The sequence below is a fragment of the Cyprinodon tularosa genome, unplaced genomic scaffold (genome assembly GCF_016077235.1).
Source record: "Cyprinodon tularosa strain WSP-4 unplaced genomic scaffold, ASM1607723v1 ctg83, whole genome shotgun sequence".
In the NCBI taxonomy this organism is placed as follows: domain Eukaryota; kingdom Metazoa; phylum Chordata; class Actinopteri; order Cyprinodontiformes; family Cyprinodontidae; genus Cyprinodon; species Cyprinodon tularosa.
The window spans coordinates 364939-387416 of record NW_024039596.1 but is presented as its reverse complement, the minus strand read 5'-3'; the positions used below and the strand labels follow the sequence as shown (position 1 = coordinate 387416).

The following is a 22478-nucleotide window of genomic DNA, read 5'->3' as shown; positions in this document are numbered from 1 at the left end:
GACAGATCTGAAGTGACAGGACGGAGGCCATCTGCTGCTGCTTTGTACATATTCAAGTGATTTAGGATCTGCAACGTCTCCTGCTGCCTTGACCAGGTTGGCTGATCAGCTTGCAGGCAGCTCACCACCCTGTGAGTCCCTGAAATATCACCACCGGACCATCCTGCCCCGCTGTGAACCTGCCTCTGAATAAAGTGACCTACAGCGTTGCCTGTTTAGAGCAGAATAAAAGAAAGTGAGAAACGCGTCATTTTGACTCCTTTCTTTCTCAGATTGGATATAAATCAGAAACAGGACAGTTTGGTAAAGGGGGGGGGGGTTATACATGATGATCTTTTTCAACATCCCTCCTTTTCAGCAGAAAGGATAAAGTGGAGGTTGAGAGGCGAAGGAGGGGAAGTCTTTACTGGCCAAAGGACCTAATAAACAAATAAAACGGTCGGCCATATTTCCTTTTTCCTGTAGGATTGGATCCAAACGGATCCAAAGGGTCACGGCGAGGTCACCGCCTACTTGCTGGTGCTTGTTTTAAAGAGCGTGAAGTAATTGGAGTTTGTGATTGGCCGGTTCATATCGAGATCTGTTATGAGGGTTCTGGGGGGGCGACCCGAGGTCCCCTCAGAAGTTGAGGTGCCTCTGGGTGGGCTGGTGCAGGTGGAGGTGGAGCGTGCTGCCCTTGGCGGCGCGCAGCAGGTTGAGGCGTCGCAGGGCCTTACGTGACAGCACCTGGGTGCGTTGGGCGACGTTCCCCGGCCGCTGCTGCAGAACTCCGGCGTGGGCGGAGAGCGTCGCGGCGTAGCAGGTGGAGTGCAGGCTGGAGCGGCGCTGAACCACCGCAGCCTCGGGTCTGCAGGGGCGGAAATGACACAAAGAGTAGATGAGATGTAGAAATAAAAGGATGAAGGAATCATTCCTGAAGGTTTTTACTTTCAGGCTTTCCTAAAATGTTTCCAACTTTAAATATATTTCACTTCCTATCCAGGAAGCCTTTTCAATTCAAACCTTTCCTTTCAGTAAGAAGTTGGATTAAATCCATTTAGAAAAAGTGACTTAGTTGTTTACTTATTCTTAATCTAAATGTACATCATTACTGATTGTTCTGAAAAGGAGAATTAGATTATGACTTAATGAGATCTGGAGCCAGAGGAGCTCACAGCAGGTAGAGACTGAAGTTTTAAGACCTCCTGATGCAGGTGCCAGTGGAGCTAAAGGTTACCTGTGACGAGGTCCGTCCAGTATGGGCCTTGTCTTCTCTTTTCCACCCGCAGCTGATTGGTTTGCAGACGCACTGCCGGACAGGAAGTCCATGTCTGGGTCGAGCCGCTGGGGGCTGCGGTGGGCGTAGACGGACATGCTGGGGTGTTCGATTAGCAGGTTCTCCAGAGGGCTGGTCTCCAGGAGGACCGGCTGGCCGCCGTGGCCGGTGAAGCAGGGCGGAGGGGTGACGAACCAGCTCTCCTCCAGGGAGCGGGCGTCCACGCGCAGGAAACCGCCCTCCTCCTCCTCGTCTTCCTCATCCTCTGCGCCGCCGTCCAGGTCGGTGTCGGCCGTGGAGTTGAGGGAGGTGCAGGACGGGTAGCGGATAGCGGGGCTGGCCATCGGAGAGGGGATCATCACCAGGTCCTCCTCTTCCTCGTCTTCATCTTCATGAGGGCCGACAGTGGAGCCGGAGAGGCCGTCGCCACAACGGCCAGAGCACGCTTCGGCTGCAGAGGAGAGAAGTCATTAATTCACTCAAAGGTTCAGTAAAATCTGAGGAAAAAAGATTCAGAAAGTTTTGTTTTTTTGTTTTTGTTGTTTTTTACAGATTATTTAAATCAATGATATCACAAACCTTAAAACATCAAACTGTTTTTTTCTATGGAAGGAGACTTTACATAATTTAACAGTGAAGCTACACTATTCTTTCAGCAGGTGGCGCTGTGTGCCGTCCATGCAGCTAATGAAACTCCTCCACATGTAAACAAAGGGCCTGCAGAGCAACAGCTCCTCCCTGACATGAAACCACAACCTGAAAACATTTCTGCTTCAAAAACAGACGCAGTAAAGAGCGAAGTCACCATTAGGCAAAACTAGGAGCTTGAAGGCCCCATATAATCCCTTTAGATGTATGGTTAATACAGTTATTAATTGTTTGCACACATTAGTAATTTTTTTTAAAATCATCTCAATAAAAATCCTATTAGAAAGGACATATCAGTCAATTTTTCTGCACATTTGGAGAAAATGATCCAGGGAGAAAGCAGCAAAATATGAAAACAAACGGGACAAAGAGGAAAAAAAGAAAAAATTACACTGCAGGATGAAGAAAAGAGGAGAAGGAAAACCATAAAAGCGACTTTCTTTACTGCAGCAGCAGCTGAAGATGTAAAGTTAGCATCAAAACTGTTGAAGGGAAGATTTTTCCCCCTATATTGATAAAAAGGAATATTTTATTACTGAAGACAGGAAAGAGTACGGGTCATTTTCAAATAAGCTTAAGATTCTGTCTATTTTTGCTACAAATGATAAACAAATTAATCATTTAGGCATTTTTATGTTGTTTGATTAAATTAAATTTCCAGGAAAACTTCTTGTTTTGGAGGGTTCTGAATTAGGGAATATGTATTCCGTCGTCGTAAGATTTGCAGAGCTCAGGATCGGTGTTGGGGGTAACGAGTTATAAAAGCAAAGCTTAGCAGTTAAAAATTACCTTCAGTCAGTAATACAGTTATATAATGCATTACAAACTATATTTTGGCAACATTATGTTTCAAAAAAGAACCTAAAGTTTAAATAAAGAGAGGGAATTTGTTTTATTTGAGGATAAGAGAGTTTTATAACATTAAAAGAAGAAGGCAAGAATACGGCTACAAGAATGTAGCTTGTATTATGAAATAGATTACATTTTGGAACTTGCTCCAAACTGGAAATGACTTACAAATAAGATTTTATGGCCAAAATGGAGAAAATGCCAAAATTGCATGTGCATTCTGTTAAAATATGTCGTTTTGTCTTCTCATTCCAGGGGGCTGCATGCCACCACAGCTCAGAGTCTTAAAGCGGCTCCATCCTACCAGATCCCTGTTTCCTCAGTAAGCTGCATCCAATAAGGACACTCTGAGCGTTCTTATGCTCTTAAATCAGCCGCTAATGCACCGACGAGACGTTTAGCTCCCAGATGTGCAGACGTGGAAGCCTGCCAAGAGCTGCAGAACAGACTTGTTTTTCTTCTAATGATTGACTGAAGAATCAGGAAGTTGTGAGGTGGAAACATGATCTAATGCAAGCAGGCTGGATGTTAAAAATAACTGTCGCCGCAGCAGATGGTTTGGTTTGAGTCCGAGGCTTTTTTCACCTCATCGCTTAAATAAAAACTGTAAATACGTGATATTTGACCCCGGAGTACATAACCAGACAAGGCGTCACATCTCCATTGTTTCCCCTGCTGGCGTCTCGAAGCTTGCAGGCGAACGTTTGGAGCTTATTTCCACACATGATGTTAACCCCACCCCTCAGGGTTCATGGGGGCATTCTTGTTTACAAGCAGCAGAACAGAGAAGCTGCAGAGCGTTTGACTCTGTGTCAAACATCTGATGCACAGACAACCTTTGTCTGCATTCCTGCAGATGCCTCCAGGAAAAGGTGCAGATCTGCTTTAAGACTGAAAGGACCATCACCAGTGAGACCGGCGGTCATGCATGGTTTTGTTCGGATCTATGCTGGGTTAATGAGGTCAGCCTGGCTAACCAATGAACTCTCCGACCTGCCAATAACTCCCTCTTCTCTGCAAACAAAGACATGCTCGGAGTCTGCAGGCGATGGTTTGGGCAAAGAGCTAACTATACTCGAACTGTATTCACATGTCCATGTTTTTCCTGGACTTTCACACTGTTGACATAAATGGAAACAAAAGTTTCACGTGCAAATTTAACCTCTCAGGCCTGCATTTCCTCACTGCCTTCAAATCGAGTCGTATTTAACAAGATAAAAGGATTATCTAACAGCTCTTCTTCCTGTATCTGCATCTAGCTCTATGCATCTCTCCATCCTGCCCCCCACAGCATGATGCTGCCACTACCATGTGTATTCAGGGTGAATGTTAATGTCTGTTAATATCGGATTCTCATATGTGGAAACGCATCATGAAAAGTGGTATAAAATTTCCACTTTAAGCAGCAACTCACAAACCCCACATGTCATTGAAGATAAAACTACCAGGATCTATTTTTATCTCCTTTTTGTTTGGCCTGTTTACAGCCCGACTTCTCCATTAACTGCCTGATGCTAAATACCCCCCGGCCTCAAATATTCACACGGCTGCAGAATTGGAGACCCGTCAGGTCGAGTCGAGGCGGTGAACTAAGGTAAAGCTGCCCACTCAGACCCACTGCGGCATGTTGCCTGTCCGGGTTTCCCAGTCTGTTTGGACTGGGATCAGTTTTCGGCTCTGGAAACTTGGCCGGACTTCGACGTGCTAAAAGCTAAAGTTAAACGCATCTCCAGCCTGCTGCTCCGTGTCAGAACGTTTGCTGTCTGAACCAATCTTCAAAAATCATAACCAGAAGTAAATATTTATATCAACAGGTTAAAACATTTACATATAATGGAACCTGAAAAAAAAACAATTTCAGGTAGAAATGACACTTCTTGATGGAGAAGTTGTTTTTGTGTCAATGGATGTCCAGGCAGGGACAAATGTGCACTAAGAGATGGCTGAAAACAGGCGGCAAAAAACTCCAGGATCAATCTACACGAATCACATCATAACAAGAAAATAAGCGAGCACAACATAAAGATGGGCCATGCACTAGCGATGCACGATATTGGGATTTTGGCCGATATCCAATATGCCGATATTTTAAAACTCATGTAGCCGATAACCGATATCGATACCGATGTTAAAGCTGGACAAAAATAAGTAGTCATTGAAAATAGCAGTTTTGTTATCCATTTCTGACACTTTAAAAAATAATATACTCAAATATATTTTCATACGCTGATATCAAATTGATTTTTAAAAACGCGGTATCGATCTATTTTACTTTCAAAATCTCGTGAAATTTCATCGTTCTGTTACAAACTCTCGTGATATTTTGCAAATTCTTGTGAGATTTTGTTAGTAAAATAGATCGATACCGCGTCAATATATCAACATATAAAAATATGGCAACATTTCGTATTTTGTAGCATAACGATGACATATAGCAATATTTCATTAGTAAAAGAGATTGATATGGTGTTTTTAAATGGCAATATATCAGCATATGAAGATATTGTGATATTTTAATGTATCAATATTTTTCCCCTCGTCTTTAGAAGTTTTTAAGTCTGTAAAAAAGAAGTTTTCGAGGAAGAAGAAGAAGTAGTATTTTTTTTTTTTTAGACTTTAGAAACTCAGAAGCTGATCAAATATCGGGTTAAATATAGGTGGGGTGGCCGATATTCAGTTTTAAGGCCGATACCGATAGGGGGCCGATTGTATCGTGCATCCCTATCATGCACAGCACTGATATAGAATCCATTTACAAATGTTAAATCACTGGTTTTCCATGTTATTAGGTGAATAAATCCTGTATTAGAGTGTAAATGGGAGACTTTTATTGTGAAATTTGCTCTGGGGTGTGTTTTGAAAAGGTCGCTAGAGTCTAATAGAAACAACCTGTTGAGTTTGGGTCATAATGTTGAGCCATTTGCATCAATTAATGCATGAGTATAACCTAAAGGCTTTTATATTGTAGGGTCCCTGGAGTCTTATTTTGAAAGTCCAACAGGGCTGTGTATTGAGAAAACGTTCAGACCCAGCAATGATAGTTGATAACAAACAAGCGCTGAAGGCAAACCATAAAAAGTATCTAAAAAATTCTTTCAGTCTAAGCGACAGCTATCCCTTGTCTCAGACTGGGTTAACTTTCATGGCCTTAGCTATCTCACAACCTTAATGGGAAGGAGAAATAAAAAGGTTTGTCACACCTGATCCTCTCATTAGATTACACTGAGCTGCAGGTTAAAGCTGGGCTGTCACAACATAAATCATAAAAGAAAGACTAGAATTTAATGAGGGTCTTGATAATAAATGTTCCAACTACAACAATCCCACAAAAACCACTGGGGGCTAAAATACAAAACGTGCATCTGATCTTTCCTTAATTCATTTAATTTAAACATGTTTAGTATTAATAAAATTAATGCTTCAGGCTGTAAAAATCTACAAGGATTCAGAAAATCTACTTTTCTAGCTTAAACGGTTCATGAAAAGCTTAGAATTAATTAGAGATGCACCGATTCTAAAAACCTGGATCGGAATTAGCAGATATCGGTAATTTGATATCTGTTCACTTTACATGGAACTGTCTCTTCTTTCTTGTAGCCTGAAGTGACACAAAGGCAATTTTTTGCAATATTCGACCCTTTATCTGATGTTTTCATGGCACTCTGAACAAAACAGATATGATTTTTTTCCAATGCGACCTGTTTCTGAACGGCCAGTTCGCATTCTTCCGACCTGTCATTAATAATCGACAATGGTATCTATTCTGCGTCTTGCTACACAACAGAGAGAAGAAAAACAACCATGGCAGATGATTATGTGGAGAAAAATCTTTTTTCACTACCATCCATGTTTACTGCCATAAACACAGAGCACGCTCTTTTGTGAGGTCATTGCGTCCTCAACTGTGCATGCGGGACACTTAAGTTGTATGAATTTAGTTAACAGTGAACCCTCGTTTATCGCGGGGGTTACGTTCCTTAGGCCCCGTCCACACGAAGCCAAACCCTGGCCTAAACGCACAAATTTTTCACCAAACCAGCCTCTCATCCATACGAAGCCGGCGTTTTGGGGGTCTGTAAACGATCTTTTTTTTATTAAGCCTTCAGAGTGGGAAGATTTTGAAACGCCGTTTTCGCGTTTCCATCTTTAAGCTCTAACCGCATTTTTTTCCCTTCACGCATGCGTCATAGCGTCGCCTCTAAACAAGCATGCACGACACAGTATCACAACAACAATGGCGCCGTACTGTGTTGAATGGTTGCTGCTCATGCTCCTCACCCTGCTGTCGGGCTTACAACAGAATCTTCTTCTTCTGGAATATCTCCAGGAAGAACAGAGCAATATCGACCACATAGTTCAGCACCTGAATTTGACTGAACCACGAAAATGGACCCGCAGGGCAACCATGTATAAATATTAGTGCGCATGCCCAACATTTCGTCGCCTATTTTTGCTTTGGCACCACAGCGCCACTTATAGGCCTGGCATACATTTTGCAGCGTTTTCATGCATTCGTGTGGACGATCACATTTATTTTACGTCTCCGTCGTTACGACAAACGTTCTGGAAAATATTAGCGTTTCGTGTTCGTTTTGACTTCGTGTGGACGGGGCCTAAAAGAACCCGCGATAGGTGAAAGCCGTGAAGTAGAAACCTTTTTTTAAGTTATTATACAATGAAATACTCCATACAACATTGAAATCAAGGAACAAAAACTTTTTACAGGCCCAAGCATTTTTTAAACAAATAAAAGTACGGTATAAACGTAGTTGTTGTCTGTTTTTTTTTTTTTTTTTTTTTTTTTACAAACAACTACTGTACTGTACTGTAAAATAATATAGTTATCAATAAATAAGTAATAATTTTAATCATCAATACGAAATGAAGGCTTTATATTGCAGGGATCAGCACCGCCCCGCCATGACGGATTGGAACGGGAGAAAATTAAAAATGATTATGAAAAAAAATACAAAGTAGAGTAGGACAAATAGTGACTGACGTGTACAGTACAGTATTTCACTGCTGTTCTGACGGAGCCGCTGCATCCTTCTAAAACAGAGATGGGAAGTAACTAAGTACAAATACTTCATTACTGTACTCAAGTAGATTTTTCTGATATTTTTACTTTACTTTACTACTTATTTTTATGGCGACTTTTTACTTCTACTCCTAACATTTTTACACAAATATCTGTAGTTTCTACTCCTTACATTTTAAAAAATTGGCTCGTTACTTTAGTTTTGAATCATTTCAATGGAGTTACCGTTATTATTTTTCACGTCATCAATACCAAATTCAATCTAATTGGATGGGAATCTACGTTGCATTTGAGGCACCACTACAAGATGAATCGACAGATTCGACGGTATTCATTGGCGGCAAATCATTGCAGCTTGGTGGCGGTGGCGTTAGCATAGTAGCATGGACGACGAGATGATTGAAAATGAACACAACATAGATCTAGTCCTATTCGCAGACATCCATTTAAAATGTAGGCAACGGCATGAAAGAAGTGGTTTGTACTTTTACTTTTATACTTTAAGTAAATTTACAAGCCTGTACTTTGTTACTTTTACTTGAGTAAAGAAGTTTAATCAGTACTTCCACTTTTACCAGAGTATTTTTTAACACAAGTATCTGTACTTTTACTCAAGTACGGAAAGTGAGTACTTTTGCCATCTCTGTTCTAAAGCCTGCGGTGAAGGTGTGTGTTTTTTGGAGATAAGAACATAGTTATCGGTAGTTGTTGTCGCTCTTTTTTCTTCTGGGCCAAAAGATCCTTATAAACCGACATGCCACCATTAATATGTTCGACAATAAAGTTTAACAATGCATGATGCAAATCCGTGAAGCAGCGAGACCGTGAAAAGTGAACCGCGTTATAGTGAGGGTTCACTGTATTTGAAAATGTAAACGACCGTGCAAAAGAATCGGATTTCACAAAGAAATCTGAATTGAGCATTAAGGCCTGCAGTGTGAACGTAGCCAAAGTTAGCATTTTTAACAATGTTTATGTCGAGAATAAAGCCTTCTTTCACATGGCAAGGAATATGTTTTTTTTAAATTCAACAGCTGAATTGGATCGGTATCAGATATCAGCCGATACCGAGCCCAGGTATCGTATCGACTTGGATCGGAAGAAACTGGATCAGTGCATCTCTGATATTAATAAAATTTTTGCCCATTTTGAGGTTATTCAAACCTCTGACGGCTACATCAGTGTATCAGGCTTACTCAGATAGTTCACTAGGATCCAGTCTTCCTCCTCTTCCTCTTTGCTGTCTCCGGATTGGCTGCGTCGACTCAGCGCATCATCTGTGTCTCCAAACAGAGTGCTGGCGAACCTCTGGAACATGCCGGGACGTCCTGAAGGCGAGTGAGGCTGAGGGCGGAGCGTAGCTCTGGGCGACGGCGGGGAGAGGGAGCGGTCTTTTTGGTCATCAGCTGCAGGGTTCACAGCAGGTAGAGGCTCCAGAAAGGTGCTAAAGTGCTTCAACAGGGTGTGGTCATGGATCATCTGAGGTTCAGCACAGACATGCTGGACATTGCTCAACGTCGAGTGCAAAAAGTAAAGAAAGAGCCCTGAGGAAATAAAAGTTTAATACTGATTATTACTTATGTAGTGATGGAGAAAATAATTCATCTAGTTAGAACGGTTTAACAGATTAACCTAAATCTGCTGCAAAAATGGGTGAACAGACACACAGAAACCAGAGATTTTCCTTGATCTAAAAGGGAGAGGTTTTATGTTCACCAAAAAATGGGTCAGGTGAGGATTATGAAAGCAGAGACTACGCAGCTCGCCGGGTAATTATTAAATTACACGTAACCCTATCAAGCCCAGCGCGCACTCAGCTAACTATAAAGACTTAACCTCAACCAGCCTCAAAACCCGTCACTACTTTCTTTGTCAAAATAAATCTCAAATATGAATTTTAACACAAGACTTTCTCCTTCTCTGACCTTTTGGTTCATGTTTAGGGAAAAACATCCAGATCTGCAGAGAAATCTTTTTCCATAACTATAATCTGCAGTTTATTTATCATTCTCTGATTGTAAACATTTAGAGCTGCTGGCTTTATCTGCCCACAATCATTTCATTGCGCCTAAACGGCATTAAAAACAGGAAAAACCAACAGAAACTTTGTCGACTGTTTGGTTACTATTCTGCGTGAGGCTATAAAGTGTATTACCATGCATGTGCTGTCAGAGCAGCTGAGATAGAAGCAGATAGAGCTGGCTGGCAGCCTGCACTCTGGACTTCACATTTGGAAAGCAGAGAAAATGAAAAGTGTGTCTGTGTCCCACTGCAGCTGCTGGGAGTAATGACACCCACTGGTAAAGCACTGGGAGATTTAACAGAACAATAAGCTGACCTTTTAACACATGCTTTTGTATTATTTTGCACTGTTTAATATTAAAAGCATACTTTTCCATCTGTCTAGCTGTGAAAATAGGGATCTGTATTAATAAAAACCTTTGAAATATGAAGGAAATTGATAATGAATGTCAAGTCTTTATGTTGCCTCTGAAAGGGATAATAATAATGTATATAGATAAATTTTTTTTCCAGTCCGCTCGATGAATAGTTGCATAAATAGAAAAGCTTGTGAATACAGCAACACCCCTAACACATTCAACTAATTGGATTTTATGCTATAGCTAACGAAATAGCTCATTATGGTTGACAGTGGGGGTTCCTGCATGCAAAAAAAAAAAAAAAAAAAACTTTCTGAGCAAACTCCAAATAATTCTTATAGTCATTAATCTCAGTTTAACAGCCAATGGAAAATTAATCTAATCATCATTTTAGCAAAGTATTATCTGCATAAAATTATTTTGCAAAAAAAAAAAAATAAATAAAAAAAATCTTAAAGCACATTGGACTACTAATGGAAAAGCAGAAAAAAAGAAATCAACCAAAATAATTAATTTACTCATTTTAACTTACATGTAATACATCTCTAAGTTATATATTAATTTACAGCTGTCAATAAAGTTCTGGGGAAAAAAATCTAAAGCTAGTCTAAGCAGGTTATTTTTTATTAAATTCCAGGATGTTGTAGCAATATGATGTAATTCAGTGTCGCCTTTATGTCATCAATTAGGAACTGGAACTTCAGAAAAAAATTAATAAAGTGAAAACTTTATCTAGTCAGCTGATTTCCTGCAAATGTTGATTTGATAAATTTTCAGTTTAGCTGCTAATGATGCTTGAAGCCAATTTGACGTTATCACTAACTGAAAAAAAATTTGTTTAATGTGAAAAGATGCTTAAATAGATGTAAAAAACAAAACAAAACAAAAAGCCTCTAATCAAGATTTTGGTCACTTTGTAAATGACTGGAGTTTTGGTTAGCTTTATCTTTTAAATGTATAACCTAACATAGATATTTTATTACACACGGTGTACTTGAAAACTCAACTATCAAGGAATACTTTAAGTGCTTTGGTGGGAAAAATAGGAGGAAACGCGTCTGAACGGAAGAACTGTCGACTTTAAGGCAGCAAACAATGCAAAATCCCAAATTTCCGATCTTTTCTTCGTGCAATTGAAAGCGTCCCACCATTATGTAGAATAGATCGACCGTGGTGCGTTAAAAGCCTCTCCTGAATAATCGTAATTCCCAGTCACTTGTCTAAATTTGATTACACAAGGAAAAATCGAAGGTCTGCTGCATTTGAAGAACATCCAGTTGACGAACAGCAAGCGAAGCTTTTGAACCATCCGCCATCTTTAACAGCAGGCTGATAATCCTGCTCTGCACCTGTTTCACACCCATCCTTCCTGAAAAGAGCTATATTTATTATCAAATGCATGAAAATAGTTAGAAGTGAGCTCACTCCGAGCTTTATACAAACAAAGCTTATCCTTGTTCAGTTTTTTTAAATAATGTTAAATTTGCCCATATTTGGGGTTTATCATATATCTAGATTAGGGGGGTTATAGGCTGCAGGGATTATGAAAGAGCCACAAAGGATGTGCCATAATCAGAGATAGAGGGGGAAAGAACACAGATTAAGCATTTTTAGTTACAAACATGGATTTATAGCCTCTAAAACACTTCAAGACAGACCAAATAAAACTGTAAAAACTGTTAACTATTACTAGTTGATGCTGTTTGGACATTTATTTAGAGTTTTATTGCAGTAGGCAATAAAACCTTAAGAAAAGCAGGTTAATTATTCTGCACCACACGCACGCAAAAAGAAATAATAATGTGCATTATTACTGTTCAGTATCTGTTGTGCAGCAGAAATAATCGGCTCCCAGTGGCTGTTAATGTGATTTGTCCACCAGTCAGCAGGGGGAAAATAAACTGGCCTGGAGATAATATGGAGCAGCAGCACTTTTCATGGTTAAACAAGAGGAAGAGGAGGAGACTGTAATTCTATACCCGGACTGGGCCGCCTGCTCAAGACGTTTTATCTTCTGAATTATTTAATTAAATGTTTTTTTTTTTTTTTTACAAAACAACAAAAACATCCAACCTGTTCATCATTAATGCATAAAAACATGATTTCTAAGCTAAATCAGAGCTGCTGAAGCTTTATTTAAATGTTAAAAAGGACCGTGAGGTTTGAGCAAACGACAAGAAAAGCATTAATACATTAAAAACTCAGTAAAATAATCTAATCTGATAAAGAAAGAAGTGTGTCTGCAAACATGCATGCGATAAATGTGATTAGGATTAGGATTAAAAGGCAGCAGAGGTGTTAATGTCGATCAGGAGGAAAACAAAGAACCCACCTGCGGCAGACGGAGCAGCAGGAGATGTAAACGACCAAAATCCTTAAAACGGAGGTATTCGTTTTTCGAAAAATAGAAAAAAAGACAAAACTTGAAGTTTCTTCGCAGAAGAAATAACTTTTTTTTTTTTTTAAAGGAGTATTTTACGGGCAGTCACAGTGAGGCCGATCGTCTATTTCTCTTTTCAGTCCCGTTTCCTCCTCTCTCCCTCAACTGCGACTTCTTTTGTTGTTGTTGTGGGGCTCAAACAGCTGATCGGGTGACGTCACGAGGGACAGCCTATCAGAAGGGGGCGGGCCTGCGGCGGCTAGGCCAATCAAAACGCGCTGCACGGGCTGTAGCTAACCCACGTGACCGTGCCCCCCCCCCCTCCTTCATTTTTTCTCCTTTCTGGAAAAAAAGGGCATGACTGGGCAAAGCTCCTGGCAGAAACGTTAGTTTCCCTAAATTAGACAAATGTTACACAAACAGTCCGGCATCCGGTTCAGGCTGCAGACTTTCCTGTTTTATTAGAATCCACCTAACATGTTTATCTTTTATTCTGCGCTGCCTCACTGGACACATTTCTAGCTTGCATAATAGATATGTAATAAAGAAATAAGCCATAAAAACTTATTTGCCTCAAAAGATGACACAGCTATCAGCTAGTTAAAACAATTTCCACTGGTATAAAAAGTTCACACATTTGTTACTTAAGTAGAAGTATAGATACTGCAGTTTAAAAACACTGGTAAAAGTTGAAGTATAAACTTGACCTCTTTACTCAAGTAAAAGTGAAAAAGTATGTGCTCCAAAAACTACTTAAAGTATAAAAGTATAAAGTAACCTTTGAAAAAAAAACAAAAAAAAACAGCAGATGCTGCTATATGAATCGAAAGCTAAATGTTTCGACTATTTCAAAAAATTCTTTGAGATAGGGCCAAGGATGAGGGAGGTCTTGTTGGTCTCTATCTCCCGATACGTTCTCGCCTGTTTCCGACCTTTCAGACATTTTAGCATCTTTTTCTGAATCCTACATTGTAGCATAGCATAGACAATTCACGTTTGCAGTTTATAGAACTCCTGCTTGCTTCTGACGATTTCCTTTAGCTAACCAATGAGTGTTTGCGTTATTTGACTCATCCAATCACACTAGTTTTCACTAGATGTGGATGGAGCCAATGATCTGCATTCAATGGCGCACATGACGGGAAATAAATATCTATAAACATTAAACCGAAGCAAAGAGTAACGAGTAACGTTTGTTTTAAAAATGTTAGGAATAGAAAGTACAGATACTTGTGTGAAAATGTAATGAGTAGAAGTCAGAAGTAGGAAGAAAAATAAGTAATGGAGTAAAGTATAGATACCTAAAAAGTGTACGTAAGTACAGTAAAGAGGTATTTGTACTTTACCTGACACCTCTGACCATTTCTAATCAGAGATGGTTTGAAATATTCTGTCATGGTTGAAAACCATGCAAAGGGAGTGTAGAAGCACTCCAGCTCCTTTACTTTCTTCTGTACCGCATGGAAAAACAGTCTAGCAACTAATATTGAAACGCGAGCAATTCCAGATAATGTTCTTCAACTTGTGATGTTTATTAAAAGAAAACAAAAATAAGAGAACATCCACATTCGTATAAAATAAACTCGGTCAAAAACTGTGTTGCTTCCAGCATATCTGTTTTTCCCTCAGTCCTTACCTACAGTACGTAAAGAACACATATACAATTACAGAAGCCCAAAAATATGCATTTCAAATTGCATTTCTATATTCTATGCTTTTAATATTAGGGTTTTTAAACTTAGAATCTTAACATCAAACAAAATTATCAATCTTGTATTTTAACCCTTTTTAAAGCTATAAATGAATTTGTCTCAAATTGGCTCTTACAGGGAGGCTCTATGAAGGCCTCAGAGGTTTAGGAACCTAAAGCCTGGTTTATGCTCATAAACCAGGTTGTTTGCATGTGTGTCGCAGTTAATGCAGATATATCCCCCCCCCCCCCCCCCCCCCCCCCCCCCCCCCCCCCCTTCTGCAGACAGAGGCGTAGGCAGAACATTTTTATAAGGGTGGCCAGGCAATAATCAATGTACACCGAGGGATGGGCGAAAGCGGATAGGCATCAGAACCTCAGGGTCAATCTACAGTGTTCCAACGGGAAAATTAACAAGCAAAACATCCATATTTTTAAAATAAAGACAAACTATACTTTCAATGGCGTAAATATCGGTAAGCAGAGACAGCATTTGCTTAGTGGTCCACAACCTCTTAGGGGCCCCATCACTGACACCTGGTAGGCCCCCTACGCAACTGTAGACTAGGACGTCTTTTTGCATATTCAATGGTCCAAAAAATTCCTCTCAATTCCTCTGATACTGAAGGGACAGACGCACCTGACCATATTTTTACCCTAACACATGCCAGATTTCAACATGATGGTAAACCGTTTAAACACGACACCAATAGCAAAGCAGACAGTGGTACTTTTAATTACTATGTTAATAACTGTGTATAGTTCATTAGACAGTTGGTAAAAAATACACTCATATTGCAATAAAGATCTTAAAAGAACTATGTATTTGAGTATTTTATTTTTTACTCTACAACTTGGAATTATGGATAACCCAGAGTGTAGATTAAAACCATAACCGGTACGTACAATGTGTTAGCGACGATGGATACCAAAAAGGTACTTAAGCGGATTCTAGAAAAGAAAAAGGAAAGAGCTGCTGGAAGAACGGAAATAACTTTCCAAAATAAAATCCTTCTTTCTGCTGTTCGATAAGCATCTCCCTGACCTGTAACGTGGTGGTGCGGTTTCACCAATGGTTCCATTCAAATGCACAGTCACTATTTTTCCGTGTGTGATCATATACTAGTGAGAATTGCGTAAATGTATCTTCTTGGCCGATTTATGGAATTGTCACCGTATCCAGATCCTTTATCACATGTTGTACTTCGCATTATCTGGGCCCACCCAGATAATGTTGTAGTTGTAGTGTCCCGGCCTGAGGTGTTTCTGCGTGGAGTTTGCCTGTTCTCCATGAGCATGCGTGGGTTCTCTCTGGGTACTCCGGCTTCCTCCCATAGTCCAAAAACATGACTGTTAGGTTAATTGGCTTTTCTAACATTGTCCTTAGGTGTGAGTGTGTGTGCATGGTTGTGAGGAGACTGATCTGATTCGCCCCTTGGAACAATTGTTAGATCTCACCTTTACTATTTACTTAAACAGTTGTTTCAAAATTGCAGTTAGCTTTAAGCTTCAGTCTTTCAAAATAGGATCCCAGCTTTCATCTGTTAGATCAGGAGTCTTTAAATCTAGGCTTAATGCTCACTTAATGTACTAAATGATGCACTTTTGCCCTGTTTTTTTTCCTGTCCATTTGGTATTCTTTTGTTCTGTGCTCCCACGAAAAACACTGTCTCCATCCTGTCCCCCCTCCCCTTGTAAATTGAGTCTAGAATGGCTGAGTTGGATTAAAACAAGCCAACAAAGACGTTGTCATCCATCTAAACTGATTAACCAGAGAAGCAGCCACAAGCTGATGGGCCTTTTCTGGGGTAGCCACGGAAATCAACAGCTCAGGTGAAAGAATCTGTCAACAGGCCAGTTATTACTGTAGCTCTGAACTCTACAAAGCTGGGAGGATGGCAAAAGACAAACCAGTTAAAAGGAAGCGCTAAAAAGCATCATAGGAACACAACAAACGTATAGAAAAGGTGCACCGGTCAGATGAGCCCGAAACTGAACCCTCCAACCAAAAACAGTTCATATCCCCCTTATTTAGCTTCTCCATGGTCCATGGAAAAAGTGGCGGTATGATGCCGTGGGAATAGTTTTTTGTTGTTGAAGGATCAAGGAAGCTGGGGAGTTGATGGGAGGATAAAAGCAGATAAATGCAGGATTATTCTGGAAGAAAAACAGTTGGAGGCTGAAGAAGATTGGAGACTGAGGCAGATGCTGTTCAGTTTGGGAACGCCAAACATACAACTAGAGCTACAATCTATTAACTACGGTGGCCCTGAAGCGCAAACCGCAACTACAAATCTAAAAGCGCAACTACATTAAGAAAAACAAAACTACATTAAGCAAAGCGCAACTACATTAATGAAAACACAATTACATTAACCTACCGGAAAAGGTAGGTACCAGTGGGAAACATGAGATTGGACGACGGCGCCATTTGACCCTTGAACCGGAAGTTGCGTCGTCTGAACAGTCCAGCTTCTTTTAAGTGTGTCTTCAGTGTACGCAAACTAACTGAAATTTCGTGATTAGTCTTGAGCATCTCCAGTATCACCTCGTACGTATGTCCTGATTCAAAATATTCCTGGATAACGGCAGCTATGTTTGGGGCGCCGACAATATCCATGTTTTCAAAAGCCGCAGCAGGCGGAACGACTTCCGGTTCAAACGGCGCCGTCGTCCAATCAGCGATGTCTCATGTTTCCCACTGGTACCTACCTTTTCCGGTAAGTTAATGTAATTGTGTTTTTCTTAATGTAGTTGCGCTTTGCTTTATGTAGTTTTGTTTTTCTTAATGTAGTTGCGCTTTTAGATTTGTAGTTGCAGTTTGCACTTCAGGGCCACCGTAATTAACAGATGGCATCAGTCTAATCTGACTGGCAAGCCACACCTTTCAGATTTCCATTGGAAAATGTGGAAAAAGGTTTATTCTTTTGTCTTTTTACACAACTTAACTTGTTCTGGAATGTATTTATTAACAATTTTTAATGTTATATTTCACTTTTTTGTGTGATGACGGTGGTTTCAGGTTGTTTTACATCTGTTCCTTCACCTTTGTGCGTCTCTGATGGATTTTTCCCCAATACTCGTGCTGTGATTGTGATCCAGGTGTTCTGTTGTGCATCAGTAGTGTGAATTTTTCCAGCTAACAAAACAGAAACCGCTGCAAAACATCCAAGTGGGAAAAAAAAATCTAACTGTGGAGGCAGGACCCAGGTCATCCTAATGTTTTTCCATTGCAGAATAAGGAACACCTGTCCTGTTCTGTAGCACCGAATCACTGATAAGATGTGCCGCTCTGCTCATTTCCTTTGGTGTTATTTTATATTCATGTGTTGCATCATCATGGTATTCTATAGTTTGTATAAAAGCCATCAGGACATCCGCTATAGAACAATATATTTTCGATACTTTCATGCACTTATAGGTACACAGAATTGGCATGACAGATGTAAAAATGCATCATGAGTATTAATGTTATGGCAAAGTTAAGGTGCATACGTAAACTCATTAAGTGCAGAGGTTAAAGCAAAGGCTGATTTTCTTCTTAATTCTGCAGTTAGAGTTTAATAAAGTTTGATATAATGCTTCAATAGTGATTGTTGATTTTTCTGTAACAGGTACATTTTGTTCCAGCCAGCCATAAAAATAAAGAGACTATCAGTGATCTAACCTTCAACTCCTTTGACTCAGCCCCCACAAACTCAAACTTTTCCTTAAAGTCCAGTTAACCTCAGGTTTTTAGGGATAAGCTATAATCAAAAATACTTATAGATGCAAGAAAAAAGGAAATGGAAGAAAATGACAAAGAAAAATAAACTCATTGTGGTCTGAAGCTTGGTTTAAGATTGTGTAATGATTCAGGTACTTTTATGTCCTGTTTGTTCCCAGCCAAGTCTTATGTTCCATACAAACTGTTTCTTTTCCTATCATTGTGTGACGCAATACACAGCTTCTTTTTTTTCTTTTTTCTAACTTAAGCTCCTCAAGGAGACAACATAAGGAAAAATCTGTGGAGTAAATCATTGAATTCTTAGTTTTGTGTCAGGTTGTTATGTTTGGGTCACTGTGGCTCCAGGAAATGTAATTAAATCAATGTTTTGAGAAGAAACACGGCCGAATGTGTCATAAAACCTACATAACAACTTTTCACTGCAACATCACGGACATCCGTCACAACAACACAGCTCTGCGTTTCTTCTGCGGTGCCTTATGTAACATGGCTAATGTTTAAAATCTGGGTTGCACAACTGTGTTCTCCATGAGCAGATAGTGAGATCAACAACCTTTGTTTAGTTCATTAATGAGTCATAGGGTATGCTTTGAAAATGTAATATTAGCTCTATTAAGGTAATATTAGCTCTATTAAAGGCATCCAAGGCGGTTAATTTGGCTGGACATTAACCTCCAGCAGGGGGGTGGGGAAGAAATTCAAAAATATTCCCAGCCACTTCCTGAAATCTTTGACAATGATCCAAGACGGGTCTTTGTTGGTCACCTCCCGTCCAAGTTGGAAAATTAATTACAACTGATTTTATTCTAAAAAGAAATCTTGAGTTTCTATCATAGTTGTGATCTGGGGAGAAATATGCCTGATCTTTGATTAAAAGCAGAAAAGTTCCTCAACTCTGCAGGTCAAAGACCGACAATAAACAAAAGAGAGCGTAATTTGCAAGGTTAGGGTGTTATAACCTCTCAATAACACATAATTATTAATAAAATTGCCCTGCATGAATGATTGTTTTATTTTTATTCACTGTTAATCATCTTATAATGCAGGGTGTCCTGGGTTGTAAAAGGGTATTTAAAAGGCAGTCATTAAAACTGGCAAAAAACATCAAGGCCATTAAAAAGTATTAGATGCGACCTGATGGTCTTTTTATCTCTCCGCCTCAATGAGAGGTTTAAGTTGGGAGAGGAAATGGCACAAGACACCTGATTAGGTTTGAATTTTATGTTTTTGTAAAGCTAGAAGGCAAACTTGCCCAATGATGAGATGGCAGTTTTGGAAATAGTGGTGTTTTTTAATGAGAGATGAACCAATAGGCAGGCTCGGCCATGACGGCAAAAATGTGTACGGGAATTCTGCACGGTTCTCTGCAGGTGCAAGTCTGAATCTGCTTGGATTGATGCCAAAACGTGATGGCGGGTTCATGACGCTACGGAAACCGCGGCAGACCAAGCCAGATGAAAGTGCGCATTCAGCTTGGCAAAGAACTCATGCTCTTCCTCAACACTGAAGTCCTCAGACATTTTTCTTTTGTTGTTTCTTTCTTTGCACAGGTAAACAACACATTTCTTCTTCTATGCTTGCATTATCGGCAGAACAAACGCTGAATGCGCACTTTCATCTGGTTTGGTCTGCCGGCTTCCGTAGCGTCATGAACGCGCCAGCGCGCGCTTTCAGGAAATCCTATACACTACTGTTTATGCTCTAAAAACCTTCCAAATGACTTTGTTTCGAGTAAATTCTGGATGCTACCCACTCAGGACACTTGGAATACATTGGACGAGCAGTATGGAGGAATATTGACACGTTTTTTGTGGACTTTTATGGACCTTTCTGCCTCGGGCACCATAGACCTCCATTATTTGAATGTCAGCAGACAGCAAGAAGCCTCCCAGATCTCCAGATGCATTTGAGATATAAAAAAAGTACTCCAGAGTGTTGTTCAGCATGGAGGTGAGTAGAAAATGAAGGCTAATCATGTTTTGGGTGTACTATTCCTTTAATACACTCACCGGCCACTTTATTAGGTACCCCATGCTAGTAACGGGTTGGACCCCCTTTTGCCTTCAGAACTGCCGCAATTCTTCGTGGCATAGATTCAACAAGGTGCTGGAAGCATTCCTCAGGGAGTTTGGTCCATATTGACATGATGGCATCACACAGTTGCCGCAGATTTGTCGGCTGCACATCCATGATGCGAATCTCCCGTTCCACCACATCCCAAAGATGCTCTATTGGATTGAGATCTGGTGACTGTGGAGGCCATTTGAGTACAGTGAACTCATTGTCATGTTCAAGAAACCAGTCTGAGATGATTCCAGCTTTATGACATGGCGCATTATCCTGCTGAAAGTAGCCATCAGAAGTTGGGTACATTGTGGTCATAAAGGGATGGACATGGTCAGCAACATTACTCAGGTAGGCTGTGGCGTTGCAACGATGCTCAATTGGTACCAAGGGGCCCAAAGAGTGCCAAGAAAATATTCCCCACACCATGACACCACCACCAACAGCCTGAACCGTTGATACAAGGCAGGATGGATCCATGCTTTCATGTTGTAGACGCCAAATTCTGACCCTACCATCCGAATGTCGCAGCAGAAATCGAGACTCATCAGACCAGGCAACGTTTTACCAATCTTCTATTGTCCAATTTCGATGAGCTTGTGCAAATTGTAGCCTCAGTTTCCTGTTCTTAGCTTAAAGAAGTGGCACTTGGTGTGGTCTTCTGCTGCTGTAGCCCATCTGCCTCAAAGTTCGACGTACTGTGCGTTCAGAGATGCTCTTCTGCCCACCTTGGTTGTAACGGGTGGTTATTTGAGTCACTGTTGCCCTTCTATCAGCTCGAACCAGTCTGGCCATTCTCCTCTGACCTCTGGCATCAACAAGGCATTTCCGCCCACAGAACTGCCGCTCACTGGATGTTTTTTCTTTTCCGGACCATTCTCTGTAAACCCTACAGATGGTTGTGCGTGAAAATCCCAGTAGATCAGCAGTTTCTTAAATACTATACTTAAATACCAGCCCTTCTGGCACCAACAATCATGCCACGTTCAAAGTCACTCAAATCACGTTTCTTCCCCATACTGATGCTGGGTTTGAACTGCAGGAGATTGTCTTGACCATGTCTACATGCCTAAATGCACTGAGTTGCCGCCATGTGATTGGCTGCTTAGAAATTAAGTGTTAACAAGCAGTTGGACAGGTGTACCTAATAAAGTGGCCAGTGAGTGTATATTCGCCAAGGTAAAAAAAAAGTATGTAAGTATCCTTTAAATTGAACGATAATCATTGATTTGAGTTGTGAGCATTAATTAGCATTAACTGATCTACCCACTAGAGTTAATTAATAAAATGTTTTCAAATAAACTATCATTTGTTTTTCCCAACTGAAGTGGACGTTTCCACTTCAGTTGCAGCTCGCTACATTTTGTAATACTATTAAAAGGTATTAAATTCAATGCAAGAACTCCTGTATATACCCTTTTATGTTGCCCACCCTTATCCAGCCTAAAAACCTGGTACCACCCATCTTGTTTACCAGGTATTATTTTAGCACAGGGCCTAGTGAGCATGGTTGTATTGTATTTCAAAAAAACATTAAAAGCAACTTAAAAACAAGGTAGACATATTTTTTTCTGTTGGCTTTTTCTAATTTGCCTCAGATTCAATTCAATTTCAATTCAGTTTATTTCTATAGCGCCAATTCACAACACGTCATCTAAGGAAAACCAGTTTATTGCATCGACTCATTGACTTGAAGGCAATCCCTCACACTAAGCATGCTTGTAGCGACAGTGGAGAGGAAAAACTCCCTTTGAACAGGAAGAAACCTCCAGCAGAACCAGGCAGTCACAGTCAGAGAAACAGGACTACACTGGAAAACAGGCCGACCTCTAACATCTATAAACAAAGGTGTTGATGGCAGCAGTACACCTGATATTTATCTCCAGGATTGAGTCACAGCAAAACAGGAACAGACGAGGCAAAGCTACTATGAGAAACGATCTCATGAAATATCTCCCAGTGCATGTCTATTGAAAAACTACAGTTATCAGGAACACGACTAGATTTTCACTTTTATAAAAAGCATTTAATTTCCATATAATCACCAACTTCTTTACCTCTTTATTTGAATATGATTCAAAAAAAAAAAAGACCAAACAATAGATATTTCCAAACACAGTATTGTTACTTTGTGTTGTTTATGAACGACACAATGTTAGCACAGACAGTGGTAAACCCAGAGTTACACCATTGTAAACATGACTCTGAGGTTTTGAAAAAAAGCATATGCAGCCTTATCTCCTCCTATTACCTGATGACAACTAATTTCCCTCATGTAGACCTCTGATTTGCAGCTAATATATATATATATATTATTTCAGTTGAGCATAAAGGAATAGTTGTTAACTTTTTAGGCAGAGCACTAGAGGTCATTTTAGCCGACTTGGTTTCATTGTTCCTCATTGGAACTGTAATATCTAAGGCACACCCAGCGCCTGCCGTTATC

The 22478-nt window shown here is 40.2% G+C and overlaps 1 protein-coding gene across 1 annotated transcript; it reads right to left on the bottom strand.

The window, feature by feature from the left end:
• Positions 1 to 270: 270 nt before the first annotated feature.
• tp53inp1 (tumor protein p53 inducible nuclear protein 1) lies at positions 271 to 12735 on the bottom strand. The gene is made up of 4 exons (XM_038272449.1): positions 12504 to 12735; positions 8987 to 9334; positions 1217 to 1706; positions 271 to 847 (listed from the first exon to the last, which is right to left on the bottom strand). Exons 2-4 carry the CDS (start codon positions 9267 to 9269, stop codon positions 619 to 621), a joined length of 1002 nt encoding a protein of 333 aa, XP_038128377.1. The 5' UTR covers positions 9270 to 9334; positions 12504 to 12735; the 3' UTR covers positions 271 to 618.
• Between the last annotated feature and the right edge of the window lie 9743 nt (positions 12736 to 22478).